This window comes from Microtus oregoni, unplaced genomic scaffold (genome assembly GCF_018167655.1).
Source record: "Microtus oregoni isolate MIOR12 unplaced genomic scaffold, Mior012 000001F_ref0000356, whole genome shotgun sequence".
Lineage (NCBI taxonomy): Eukaryota > Metazoa > Chordata > Mammalia > Rodentia > Cricetidae > Microtus > Microtus oregoni.
In genome coordinates, this window is record NW_024543060.1 from 35,270,169 (window position 1) to 35,284,788 (window position 14,620).

Consider the following 14,620-nt stretch of genomic DNA (forward strand, 5'->3'; position numbering starts at 1 on the left):
GAATTGTATTGTGTTGTTGCACGATGCACCACCAACCAGGTCTGTGTCATCAGGCCAGGCTTATTCATGGAAGCCAGGTGTCAAAGACTATTTCAGTCACTATAAATGACAAGAGAAACATATATCCAACACATACACTTCGCCAGGGAAGTGAAAGAGAAAGCTGTTTAGAACTGTTGATAGTTAATCTCTCATCATCTGTCAATGTGGATTGAGAGGGAGATTAATAGATCATACTTGTGTGTGTGTATCCTGGAGGGTGTTTTCAGGCTCCCCTGAATCACAAGGGTTCTGTCTGATCAATGTATGGCACAATACACTAGTGGATTCAAACCCTGAACAGACTACTGGGGAGGGGAAGCTTCACTAGAGGATGTGTGATTTTGAGGGATGCATGTTGATCTTGGCCGCTTCCTGTTCCTCTTTCTTCCTTGTTTCCGTGAGGTGAACAACTTTCCTCTACAGTATGCTTCCTCCACAATGCTCCTGCCACTCTACAGGTCTAAAAGCAATGGGGCCATCTGACCATGGACTGAAACTGTGACCCAAAATTAGTCCTTGCTTTTTATGATGATTTTCTCAGACACGCTATCAAACAACGAAAGTGTGACTTATACAGAACCCATTATATGACAAAGTCTCCTGCCCCCTGCAAGGGACCAGGTGCTGATGAAATATTGGGGTGGGTGTTGCTCCGAGGTAAACAGGCTGGAAGAAGGAGAAAATGCCATTCACGGAGGGGATGGAGTTAGAGAAAAGGACCTGTGCTTGTAAAAGCGCATGATCACCATGGCACTTTTAGGGGGAGAAACGGGAGGAAGAAGAGGAGGACATCACTTAAAATGTAACCTACAAAATCCTTTCAGAAAGTACTTAAATTACTTGTTTGAGATGTGATCGGCCAATGCTTACAGTCCTAGCATACAGGAGAATTACAAGTTAGAAGCCAGACCGGGCTACACAGTTAGACCCTGTCTCAAGATTCTTTTTAAGTTTCCATTAAAAACACGTTTCATCATCCCATTTCACATTATGTGCTGAATATATAATTTCTCTAAAATTATAAGTGTCCATGTGGGAAAATAGCATTGTACAAACACAGTACAACTGCCATATGTTAAAGATGATGATAACTAAAGGTAAGGGATTTAGGACCACACATGTATTCTTGCTGGCGGTCGGCATCTAGCTGTCGATTTAAATTCCCGAGGACAGGGACCAGTTCAAACTCATAGTCCGTCAGTGGATTGGAATGAACTCCTCCCACTGAACTAGGTCCTGGTCATACGACCATGAACAAGCAGGAGCTCCCAGCACGGAGCTTGCATTCCACAGGTGAAGATATCCACAGAAAAAAAAAGCAACCAACACAGTAATTTTTAAATGTCAGAAGGAAAACAAATGCCAGACACAGAAATGGAAAACCGCGGTACCAACCTTCAGCTAGAGATGCACTGGAACCTGATCTGAGGAAGTGACATGTGTTACTCAAGCAGAAAACTGGAGGGGTGGAGAGTTAAGGCAGCAAAAAATAGGAAGCATGCACATGCTTTAAAATTATCCAAAAACTGAACTTGTTTTGAACAGGACAGCTAATTTGCACATCAGAATCGCAGAGTACACACATGAGTGAGATTCCATGACAAGGCTCCATCACCCAAGACACACAACCAAGAATGTGCATACGCCCTGAGCTCAAAGGAAGCCTGGCTTGTGCTTCAGATGGGCTACTCCTTGTAGCTCCAGGGAAGAATGTTGATAGAACGGTAAGAACGGAGCAGGAATACAGTCTCAGCCAAAGATCCCAGTCATAACCTCAAATCTGAGGAAATGGTGATTAGGGAGATGTAAGCACACCCTGGAAATAATTTCAGTGGGACTGGGAGACATGGCTTGATGGGTAAAGTGCCTCCCATGAAAGCATGAGAAACTGAGTTCAACCCTGCGCATCCAGGGGAAAAGCTAGGCACAGTGATGTGTGCCTGTAATCCCAAACCCAGGGAGGGGGAAACAGAGAATCCTTGAGATATGCAGCCAGCCAGTCTACCTATGCTGGTGAGCTGCAGGTTCAGTGAGAGACTGTGCCTTTAAAAAAAATTAAATGGAGGGGCTGTAGAGATGGCTCAGCAGTTAAAATCACATGTTGCTCTTGCAGAGGACTTGAATTCAATTCCTAACACCCACAGTGTGGCTCACAACCATCCATAATTCCAGGTTCAAGGGATCCTATGCCCTTGTCTGTCCTCTGAGGACACCAGGCATGCATGTGATACACACCCATACATTCAAGCAAAACACTCATGATGGAGGAAGGTCATTGGCTAATAAAGGAACTGCCTTGGCCCATTTTATTGGTTAGAAGATAGGTGGGAGGTGTAAACAGAACAGAACGCTGGGAGGAAGAGGAAGTGAGCTCAGAGAGTCTCGACAGCTCTCCTCTCGGGAGCAGAGGCTTGAGAGAGACGCCATGCCCCGCTCCCGGGATGAAGCTCCAACCCAGGATGGACATAGGCTAGAATCTTCCTGGTAAGCGCACCTTGGGGTGCCATACACAGATGATTAGAAATGGGCTAAATTAATATGTGAGAATTAGCCTAGAAGAGAATGGGCCAAGCAGTGTTTAAATGAATACAGTTTGTGTGTTGTTATTTCGGGCATAAGCTAGCCGAGCAGGCGGCTGGGGTGCTGGGAACGCAGCCCCGCCGCCCTTATTACTACACACTCATGCACATAAAAAACAAAATAAATAAATTAAAGTAAATAAAGTAGTGGGTGATTGAAGAAGATGCTGGATGTCAACCTCTGGTGTGGGAGGTCCTTCTGTATATGTGTTGCTTTTATTGGTTAATGAATAAAGAAGCTCCCTTGGCCTGTGATAGGGCAGAGTAGAGCTAGGCAGCAAGGAGGGAAGGTGGGGAAGCACTAAAGTGAATGCTGGGAGAAAGAAGACTAAGTTGCAGAGAAGCCATGGAGCTGCCAGAGGAGAAAGATGCAAGCCACCAGCCAGAACCTTGCTGATAGGCCACGAGCCTTGTGGTAAAATATAAAACAATGGAAATGGGTCAATACTAGATGTAAGAGCTAGCTAGCAATATGCTTAAAATAATATAGTTTCTGAGTGATTATTTCAAGTCCGGGCAGTCGGGAATGAACAAGCAGCCTTCATACTACAAACTTCAAGTCACCAAGTGCACAAGCATTTGAGTCTAAGTCTTCCCTTCTAGAAAACGGGGATTTTTAAATGCCTGCTCTTCTATAAGACTATCGAAGAGTAAACATCAGCAAGATTTCCTTTTTAAAAGACAGGAGAATAATGAGTTTAGCCTCTGGCATCGATGGGGTTAAGAATCAGGGAATCTATCTCAACTGGTCAAGGACTTGCCTAGTGTGAGTGAACCCTCGATTTGATCCCCCGTGGTGGCTCACACCTGTAATCCCAGCACTTGGGAGGTAGAGGCAGGATGACCACTGTAAGTTTGAGGCCAGCCTGGTCTACATAATGGGTTCCAGGAGAGTCAGGGCTATGTAGAGAGATCCTGTCTCAAAATAAATAAATAAAAATCTCTATCCAGGGACTAGACAGATGGCTCAGCAGTTGAGAGCACCGACTGCTCTTCCTGAGGACCCAGGATTGATTCCTAGCTCCCACATGGTCATTTGCAACAATCTGTAACTCCGGTTTTAGGGGTCCAATGTACTCCTCTGGCCACCACGGGTACTGCACACGTGGCACATGGGCATACGTGCAGGTAAATCACCTATACATAGAAAATTAAAAATACATCTCTAGTCAAATGTTTACACCTCTGGAAGGAGCTAGCTAAGGACTACACAGTGGATATTCTCTCAGATGAAAGACAAACACATCCACAAACAGAAAGATAACCAATCTGACTACAGGAGGCCGGACATGAAGGGCAAGAGGCAGACACTGGGAAGAAGCAGCGGGGTTAGGACTGGGGAGAGCCAACAGAGTCATGTTCCCAATACGCATCCTAAAAGAACACCTGTGAAGAACCAATGTCGAAAGAGCCAAGGAGGAAGACCACCATTTTAATTTAGGTAAATCAGAAACCCAGACTGACCTAGAACTCACCACATAGCCCAGGCTGACCTAGAACTCACCATGTAGCCCAGGCTGGCATCAACCATGCCGCAACCCTCCCGCCTCACTCCAAGGACTGGACTAAATATGTGAGCTATCATGACCGACTTAATTATGGTTTTAAATAGTTCATATTTATATACCAAACTTCACAATTCAATTAAAAAATATCCAGAGGGTTGGCATGAGCTATTCTTAAATACATATCCTAATTCTTTTCTTTCCTAAAGTAATGTGACAAAGGTTACAGGCGCATGATCTAGTCTTAAAAACTAAATAAGAGACACATCAGAGTTCAACTCTTACACCATAAGATTAGGATATAGCTCAGTGGTAAAGCACTTGCCTGGCATACACAAGGCCCTTGGTTCAATCCTCACCACAGTAAAATAGTCAACCTACGTCACACAGAGTTTTTAATCCCCCTTAGCAGAAAAGTACCCCAGGTATACTGGTGCGACCTATGTACCAACTACTCAGGAAGCCAAAGCACTACCATCACCTGAACCCGGTTCAAAACCAGCCCTGAACAGTATCAAAAGAAAGCATCTCTTCAAAATAATTTAAGTATTAATTAACATAAATATACCGAAGCATAAATATTAAAGTGCTTAAATAAATAATAATGCTAAGTAAATAATTTTACAAATTTAATAAGCATATTAAACTGAGAAAAATTGTAAGGTAAGTAAGAAAAAGCAGCAGCGTAGAGGTTTATGACATAACACTGACAAGCAAAAACTTGCTTTCAGGTGTATTCTAGGGCAGCAGATTCAAAAAGAACCAGTGGAGTCACCTGGAGTGCAGTCAGCTTCTAGTATGACATGTCTGCAGACTTTTAGGGGAAAATTCACCTTTCCATACCTCAGTTTTCTCGTCTGTGGATAAAATACTGATAAATATTTTGCACAGTTACTGTGCTATATTAAAATCACAGAAAATCAGCAAGAGACCAATAATCATTCAGAGTGTGTGTGTGTGTGTGTGTGTGTGTGTGTGTGTGTGTGTAGATGAGCGTGCTCTTGTTTGTGCAAGTGGAATCCAGTGGTTGGCATGGATAGAAATCTATTACTTTCTACCCTGTTTAATCGTTGTTATTTGAGGGCAGTTGGTGATTTCAGCTACACTGGCTGAACATCTAGGATCCCCAGGATCTGCCTATCTTTGGCTCTGTAGGCCCCTAAGACCCATTCATAATGGTCAGATAGTGTCTTGGTTAGGGTTTCTATTGTGAAAAGACTCCATGACCATGTCAAATCTGGGAAAGGAAAACATTTAATTGTGATGTTTACAGTTTATAGTTTCAGATGTTTAGTCCATTATTATCACAGTGGGACATAGCACCTTCTGGTCAGACATGGTGCTGGAGAGGTAGCTTGCAGTTCTACATCTTGCAAACAACAGGAAGTGTACTGTCTCGCTGGGAGTAGCTTGAGCATAGGAGATCTCAAAGTCCAACCCCACACAGTGACACACTGCCTCCAATAACACCTACTCCAGCAAAACCACATCTCCTAATAGTGCCACTCCCTTTGGGGGCTATTTTTTTTCAAATCACCAAATTCCATTCCCTGGCCCCCCAAAGGCTTGTAGCATTATGTCATAATGTCATAATGCAAAAAAAAAAAAAAACCAAAACACATTCAGTCCAACTTCGAAAGTCACCATACTCTATCACCATCTCAATAGTCTTTAAAAATTCCAAGCCAGCAGGGGCCATGAGAGGTACAGAGGTGATAACTAGTGTTCAACAGGCCGACCTACCAGCTGGGTGATTCTCTGGTAGGGAGCCCCACCTGGTAAGGCCCTGGAGTTGCTGGCTGTGGAAACCACTTGCTCCTGTCATTTCTTTCATGAGTAACTTCATCGCTTCCCTAAGAACGTCATTTCTTCCCTAAGAATAGCTTTGGGTATTTTCTTTCTGTTTATGTGCTTACTGGGCACATATATCTGTGGGTAGTTGGGAAAATAACTTTTCATTTAGATATACAGTTTTGATATATAGAATATATACTGGGACATGCTTCATAATTGGATCTATTTGTCCCATGAGGATTGTAGACACTTAAAAGCCCGTTTTGTTACTTTTTTACTCAGACTAATATCAAAAAATAACAATTTCATCTCAGTCTAACATAAACTGCACATGATTAGCTCACTTTTACCTTAGAACAAGTTCAAACTAGACTAAAAGTTTTTGTAAATAAATCATAAGTTTAAAATCTTACAGCTATGTGCAAGGTCAGAGCTGCAGATGTCCAACCAAGGTTACTAAGGAAAGCACGCCAATTCTTTGCTTGCCAATCAGTTAACAAAAGACCTATATCTCAAAGCTTATCTCACTGTACCCCCCACCTACCCTCTGGTCACTTTTGTAACCTTGGATCTCTGTGTTGCCATGGCAATAGCTCAAGTCCCAACCGTTTGCCCTGGGAATGAGCTTTTGACTGATGAGAAACAACTCTTATAATTTTTTTTTACCACTTCAAGGCTCTTGAAGGAGACGAGTTTTTTAGAATAGAAGAAGAATTTGAAAGAGGAAGTTAGGAGAAGTTAGAAGCAGGACAGGAGACTTAGAATTATGGAAGAACAGTACAAAAAACTGACATGGAAAGGTAAGTAGTGGAGAATTTTTTGCCCTCAGATTTTTTTTTCTAGGACTCCTGTATACTGAGGCATCCTGTTGGAACCATGAGGGGCATTGAGGCTGGCACTCACTATCCCTCATTATAAAGTTCAAAGTCTCTTCTAAGATTCATGCAATCCCTTCCGTGTAATTCCCTATAAAATCAAAAAACTGATCACATACTTTCAACATTGCACAAGATTTCAACTTTGCACGAGATATACATTACCATCCCAAAATGCAGGGAAGGGAGCATAGTGAGAAAATACTGGACCTAAGGAAGACCAAAACCCAGCTGGGCAAACTTTAAACTCTACATCTCCATGTCTGATGTCAAAGCACTCTTCAGATATCCAACTCTTTTCAGCTCTGTTGACTGCAACATGCTTCTCTCTCCTGGGCTGGTTCCACTCCCTGATAACAGCTCTCCTAGGAAGGTATCCTAAGACTCTGGCATCTCGAACATCTTGAGGTCTCCAAGGCAACCCAGGCTTCAACTTCACAGCTTCATGCAATTACCTCTCTTGGTCTCCACTCAAGGACAACCCTGACACATGCCTAGCCTCAGAGGCTTTCCTTAGTCTTGGGCGCAGATTCCATAGCCCCTTTCTTCTATCCCTAACTCCAGAACTGTGAGGCCAAAGCTGCAAAGCTCTGCTGCTTGCTGGGACTGGAACATGGTCCCCTCATTCTAAATCTTTGTCTGCTTTCTGGCTTTCAATGGCTACGTTCGGCCGTTCTGCAACTTGTTCCGTACACCATGCTGTCCTCAGACTCAGAAGAATCATTCTTCATCAAAATATCACAAGAATAATCTCTAGGCCACATATTAATATTCTTCTCCTCTGTAACCTCTTGAGCAAGGCCCTCACAGTTCATTAAATCACACTCAGCACCACTGTCTTCCATGTTTCTACTAGTGTGGCCCTACTAGCATTAGCAATGCTTAAAGTATTCCGGCGCTTTCTTAATCGGAAGTACTCACCTCCAAATTCCTCCGAACCAAAGCCATGGTGAGGCCTTTCACAACAATACCCCAGTCCCTGGTACTCATGTCCATCTTAGTTAGGGTTTCTATTGCTGTGAAGAGACACTGTGTGCTGGAGAAGTAGCTGGGAGTTCTATATCTTGGAGGCAACAAGAAGTGAGCTGTCTCACTGGAAGTAGCTTGAGCAGGGAGACCTCAAAACCCACCCCCACAGTGACACACTTCCATTAACAATGCCATACCTCCTCATACAAGGCCACACCTCCTAATAGTGCCACTCCCTTTGGCAGGAAAGCTTAGGCTTCCACATCACATTCCATCACTGGAGGAAGTCAGGACAGGAACTCAAAACAGGACAGGAACCTGAAGGCAGGAGCTGATGCAGAGGCTATAGTGGGGTGCTACTTACTGGCTTTCTTCCCCATGGCTTGCTCAGCCTACTTTCTAACAGAACCACCAGCCAAGGGTGGCACCACAATGGGTTAGGTCCCCATCAATTACTAAATAAGAAAATGACCTATATGGTCTAGCTCCAAGCAGGCTCATACCAGAAAACGGGCAGGTTTGTGAGCCAGAGAGAGACAAGCCTCCTAGGGATGTTTTCACTCTCACTGCTCTAGGCTGCCTTATAGACTTGCTCCAGAGAATGCAGGGAACAGCAGGCTCCCTCAGCGAGGAGCTTAAGACTCCACTTCAAATAAGAATTTAGGACAAAGCAAACAGCAGGCCACCTTCTTTCACATTCTAAGGTACCCGGACCTTCTAAACCCTGCTTTGTATGAATGAAACTCACGGCTGAGTCTCATTGAGTTGAGTGTCAGTGAGTCTGGCTGAAGTCAGGCTTTGGAGTATGTTCACTGTAAACAGCACAAAGACAGTTGTCCCAACATTGCCCACTTGAAGAGCCATATACATCAGCTCAGGGGCTCATGAGGAAATGTGGCAAACAGTGTCAATGACTAAATTCACCAACCTCCCAAATATTTACATTTGGTAGAAAGTGGGAGCTATTCAAAACTGAACCTTCAGTGTACTGCTTGACCCAAAGGGGGTTCCTAAGAGTTTAAAATGTGAAGTTAGACTTACTATATGGTTTTCAAGATTCCAATTTCAGCTCTTTTTTTGTGAAATCAGAAACTTCACAGTGGTGTGGGAGGTCCTTCTGTTTATGTGTTGCTTTCATTGGTTAATGAATAAAGAACTATTTCGAGCCTATGGCAGGGAAGAACAGAACTCAGCTGGAAAGCCAGGGTGTATGCTGGGAGAAAGAAGGGCGGAGTCGGAGACGCCATGGAGCCACCACCAGAGTCAGGCATGCCAAAACTTTGCCGATAAGCCACAGTCACATGGCAATCCACAGATTAATGGAGATGGGTTAAATTAATATGTAAGAGTTAGCCAATAAGAAGCTAGAGCTAATGGGCCAAGCAGTGGTTTAATTAATGCTGATTCTGTGTGATTATTTCGGGTCTAAACTAGCGAGGTGGCCGAAAACCAACAAGCGGCTTTGTCCCTCCTACATCACAGAGCTTGCATTCATTCCCATCATTCCCAGATAGCTCTGTGTAACACCCTGAGAAGGGTCAGCCCCAGATGAGTTCCCCCACAGTCCTCACTCAGCCCTCTTCTGGGACACTGAAGTTTAGAACTACTAAGTCTTAGCAGAGACGGTTCCTATGGAGACCACATCTGACCCTTCAAACTAAAGATCCTCTGGCAGGAATCTGCCCCCTCCCCTGTGCAATCTATCTTTTATAATATCAGAAGGTGCTGTGTAACCTGCCAAAAGAGGGAGGCAATAAATTGCCCTACCCAGCTGGGACACCTACGAACCACCACAATGACCTGCAAGGCAAGGGATCTCTGAAGGTGCAACAGTGACATATTCTGGCAGTAACCAAGAGCTGTCTGATTGAGCTTCAGGCCCACTCAGGAGAGAAATCACACCAAGCCAACCGCCCAGGGTGAGTAAGGCCATGGTTCTTAGAGAGGAACCCACTGTATAACCACTTTATTGGACCAGCATAATTCCTAACTGCATTCTAAACCTTCTCCTGGTACTGTGGTTCTCATCCATCATCACAGAAGCTTCTCTTTGCAGAAGAAAGAGACTGTTACAGAAAACCACAGCAGGTCAAAACACAGAGGACAGCTGATTGTGGGGTACCTAGCCCCAAGGGATACATATAAAACAACTCCCCACTTAAGGAACATGTTGGAAGAGTGGGTAGGAAGATCCTAAGAGCCAGAATACCAAGAGTTCTGCTGTTAGATTGTGTCTACTAGAATGACAGAAAAGCTGCATTCATGTATTGTAACTGTATCGCTGCCTAAACAAGACCTGAACAAGAACTCCAGGTGGTAGCTGTTCCTGCCTTTAGACCCAGAACTCAGGAGGCAGAGGCTGATGAATCTTTGTGAGTTTGAGGCCGGTCTGGCCTATAGAGAGTTCTAGGAAAGCCAGGGCTACACAGTGAAGTCCTATCCCCACCCCAAAAAATACGAAAAAAAAAAGTTAAGGTAGAAAAGGGAAATGACAAGGGATCCCACCCCTCCACAAAGAAGCCCAGGGAATTAATAAACTACTGGGAAAGAATTAGCCTTGCTCAAGAATGAGCCCTCTAACTGGTCACCCAATACAGTGGTCAGCCCCAAAATCATACACATAATAAGAGAAACACTAAATGGACTCACCAGGTTGTGCAGATACATTTATGCATATATATGTAACAATAACAATCAAAGAAAAAGAAGCCATAAATTTGAGAGGGAGGGGAAAGTGATACAGGACAGTTGGAAGGAGGGTTTAGGAAGGCTTGAAGGGAGGAAAGGGAAGGGGAAATTACATAATATTTTAATTTGATTTTTTGTTTTATATTCTTTTTAAGGCAGGGCTCCTCTGTGTAGCCCTGGCTGGAACTCCCTCTGTAAACAAGGCTGGTCTCAAACTCACAAAGAGCCTCTGCCTCCCAACTGCTGGGATTAAAAATGTGTGTCATCATGTCTGGCTTAATGTAAGAAAAAAAAAGCCATATAAGTAAACCAAGGACTCAACTAGGAATTTATAATAAACATGTGACTTTCACTGTTTTCTCTGAAATAAATGGGGGGGGGTATTAACATAAACATTTTATTTGTAAATTAATAGCACATTCAGCCCTCTTAACGTTTAAATACATGGTGGAGGTAAATTCAAGGATGTGTGTAATTGGCTCTAAGTCCTATATCCAGGGGAGACACTGTAACTACTGTTCAGAGCACAGAGTGCCAACACCTGCAAGGAAAAGCAAGGCTATACCCCAGACCAGAATGTAGCATAAACCAGACAGCCAGGGTCACTAAAAAATATCTCTCCCTCTCCTCTCCTCAACAGGGTTTCTCTGTGCAACAGTCCAACAGCCCTAGCTGTCCTGGAACTCACTCTGTAGGCCAGGGTGTCCTCGAACTCACAAAGATTCCCCTGCCTCAGCCTCTCGAAGGTTGGAATTAAAGGCGTGCATCACTATGGCCAGCTACGAAGAGTCTCTTAAAGGCCTGGAGACAGTTCTTCCTTGTTGCCAGAGGCAGAACACTGTATTAGACTGCAACAAAGATAGTGATAATCTTGGGAATTTTCCAGTTTCATTTGTGAAATGAGTCTTAAATAAATAAGCCTGAACCGAAACTCACTGGCCAGCCATGGTAGCAAATTTCAAGTCATTTGCAGTGAAGTATTCTGTTGTGAGCATAACAGTGAACACAAATTAAAATTGCCACCAGGAGGCCTCAACCCTACACAGAGAACTACAAACAGTTAAGGCATGCTGAGAGTGCAAGAAATATTCCTCCCTGGAGACAAGCACACCAATTGGTTACCCAACACCAAATGGTCAGCCCTGAAAACACACATACATACTAGTAACATTACACGGCTACTAATATTGCATATATATGTATGAACTAATAATGAAAAGGAGGAACATGAATTTAAAAGAGAAAAAAGAAGGGGCATATGGTAAGGCTTGCAGGGAGGAAAGGGAAGTGAAGAATGATGCTATTATAATCTCAAAAATAAATGATTTTTTTTTAAAAAAATCTTATTTTCCCCTTCACATTGGCCTTTCTGGTTGTTTAGGGTATTTGTCGCTTGGGGGCTGGCATGGCTGCCAGTGTTCAAAAGACTTCTTGTTCTCCCAGAGGACCAGAGTTGGGTTCCCAGCACCTACACAACCACCTAGAAGCACAGCTCCTCAAGGGGATCCAAGGCCCTCTTCTGGCCTCTTCAGGAACATGTTTGTGCATGCATAACTAATGCACACACACACACACACACACACACACACACACAAATAAATAAAAATAAATCTTAAAATAATAAACCCAAAGATGTTTTTCTCCTTTTGAATGCAACAGACTGGAAACACCTGTCTTTTACTTCAGTTTCGTTAGAGGACTTTTGTGGAATGTCAGCAGCAAACAATAATACTACAGTTCAATTGTGGAATAAGAATAAAATAAGGACTTGATACAGGATGTTTTTCTAATCTATTCTTAATTTCTCAGCTATCTAAAGGACACCATGTGATAGAACCTGAGACTTTATTTATTTTTAATTAGTTCACACGAATTCCCCTAAAAACCTAAATCCCTTTAAAAAATACAATTTAAACACACACACACACATAGACACACACACATGCACACACTTTTCTTTCCACACTTCCAAACCTGTTTCCCAAGGCATAGTTAACTACGCTGAAGTTTCCTACCTCTGTGAGAGCAGTGATTCACAGCCTTCCTAACGCTGAGACCCCTTTAATACAGGTCTTTATGGTGTGGTGATTCCCAAACACAAAATAATTTCACTGCCACTTCATAACTGCATTTTTTGCTACTGTTATAAATCATAATGTAAATATCTGATATCCAGGATATCTGATGGGGGTCACGGCCCACAGGTTGAGAATCACTGTGTTAGCTAGTTCTGCACCTGTTTATGAAGAAAGTCAAGGTTTCATTTAGTAACAGAACATTTCGAGTTGGTAAACTATGGAGAAATATTGGACACTAAGCTAGAAGCTTAGAATGCCTCTTAAAATGACGTTTGAAGCCTCTTCTGTCACAGTGATTCTGAAGTCGCTCACGTACGCACTTACTGTCATAGAGGCTGCGAAAACAACAGCAAAGGTCTTCCGGCTTCAAATTCGCAGAATCGCACTCCATTGACAACCTAACAGTTCGAACTCTAACCCTAAACTGTGCTCTGAAATCTCACCTCCCATGCCCGGACACCTGGAGGTGCTTTGGTGACAGTGACGTGCCCGCCAAGCAGGTATAAATGCAGGACCACCAAACGGAGAGGGGGGGGGGGGCAGTCTCCTGTACGTCTAATAAACACACTTGCACGTATGCACTCCTTGGCAAAAGCCAGGCAAGTCAGCACCAGTCACCAGGTTCCTCCTAGGATTCGCGCTTTTCATCTCCTCCAGGCCACTCAGCATCTACTTTCCTTTCTCCCACTCAGGTCGGCCAGCCCATCCCGAGGCTAACTCAACCACCAATTACTTTCCCTCCCACTCCCAGATCCTAAATGCTGAGCGAGAGGAGCGCGCCACGTGGATCTCGAGCCAGCAGCCAAGATCCAAGAGGGGTCCCTGTCTCGCCAGTCCCCGCGGCTCTACTCCCGCCCCGGGCGCATGAGACTTGCCTGGTTAGGGTCAGTGGCTCGGAAAACGTGGCAGGCCATTTGAGACTCGGGGTCGTCCGGTTGCGCCTTGATCAGGTAGGCAAAGTAGGTAAGGTCGTGGCTGTTGTGGATGAAGCGCGAGATGTGCTGCGCCTTGTGCTCGAAGATGAACACCCCGGTGTTGGGCTGCACAGTCCCGGAGCCAGCGCCCCCGCCGACCCCGGCACCCGGTGCGGGGACGCAGCGCAAAAAGGGCGGGCTAAGCACCAGGAGCACCTCGCGGGCCGCGGGCGCCCCGCAGCCGCCCGCCTCAGGCTTCTGGCTGCGCCGGCGGATCTCGGCCATGAGCCAGGGTAACATGGGCAGCGTGGTCCTGTGATCCAAGCACGACCCTCCCACGTACCATAGCCGGAAGCGCTTGTCACCGGGCTTGGTGGCACCTGGCTGCGCTGGGGTACCCGACTCGGGCTCCAGAGGGTGCGGGAAAGGCTCATCCTGAATGCAGCTAGGCGACTCCATAACTCGCGCCTAGCGAGGGCGCCGCGCCCCCAACTCTCACTGTGCAGGCGCCGCGGAAACTGCCAACTGTCGCCCCAGGCCCCGCGCCTGCCTTGGTGCCACCGTGGGAGCCCTTGAAGTCCGCGCTTCAGCGGCCCTGCCCCATGCGACACTTTCCCGGGCGCGGCTAGGAGACTCCGGCTGCAGCGCAGTGGACTAGAGGGGAGACCGAGGCTCACGCGCGCATTCTCCTTCCAGGAGATTGCGCTTCCGGACTCCCCTGTCCTCCTGCCGCCCGTCCTCGGGATTGGGGACCAAGCCGGCCGCGGTCAGTTGCTCCCGCTTCTGCAGCCCGCTGCGGCCGCGCGCTTGCCCAGCGCTGGCCCTGGAAGGCTGGGCGGAGAGTGGGGCTGTGGGAGGGAAGGGGTGACTCGGGGCGGAGCTGACTGCTAGCAGGGTGACCGGCTGTCACCTGGAAGGTCGGGGGCGCGGGGTTGCGGCCCGCTCAGTCCCGGAGAACTATTCCAATGGAAAATAACAAAAACCAAGGTGGCCTCTCCCGGGCGGCTCCTCCAGCCTCCGACTCTGCAACCCAGCTCGCTGCTCCTCCTCTAGGGTTCCGTTCCTCCCTCGTTTCTTCCTTCCTTTCTTCCAGGCCGCTACTTTAAAGCCGGCTGCTGCCCTGCCTCCAACCCGGGCGGACGGCGAGCTAAGCCTGCAGCAGCAGATCTGAGGTCT

The 14,620-nt window shown here is 45.7% G+C and overlaps 1 protein-coding gene across 4 annotated transcripts in view; it reads right to left on the bottom strand.

Moving 5' to 3' along the window:
* Tbc1d4 (TBC1 domain family member 4) overlaps positions 1-14,620 on the bottom strand; it is a 174,366-nt gene extending 159,746 nt beyond the window's left edge. The window contains exon 1 of one of the 4 annotated variants that reach the window (XM_041670444.1): positions 13,406-14,620. In XM_041670444.1, the coding sequence (XP_041526378.1) occupies positions 13,406-13,903 (498 nt within the window). In that variant the 5' untranslated portion in view covers positions 13,904-14,620. The remainder of the gene's footprint in view (positions 1-13,405) is intronic. The other 3 variants (XM_041670462.1, XM_041670452.1, XM_041670471.1) reach the window with 3 other exon arrangements.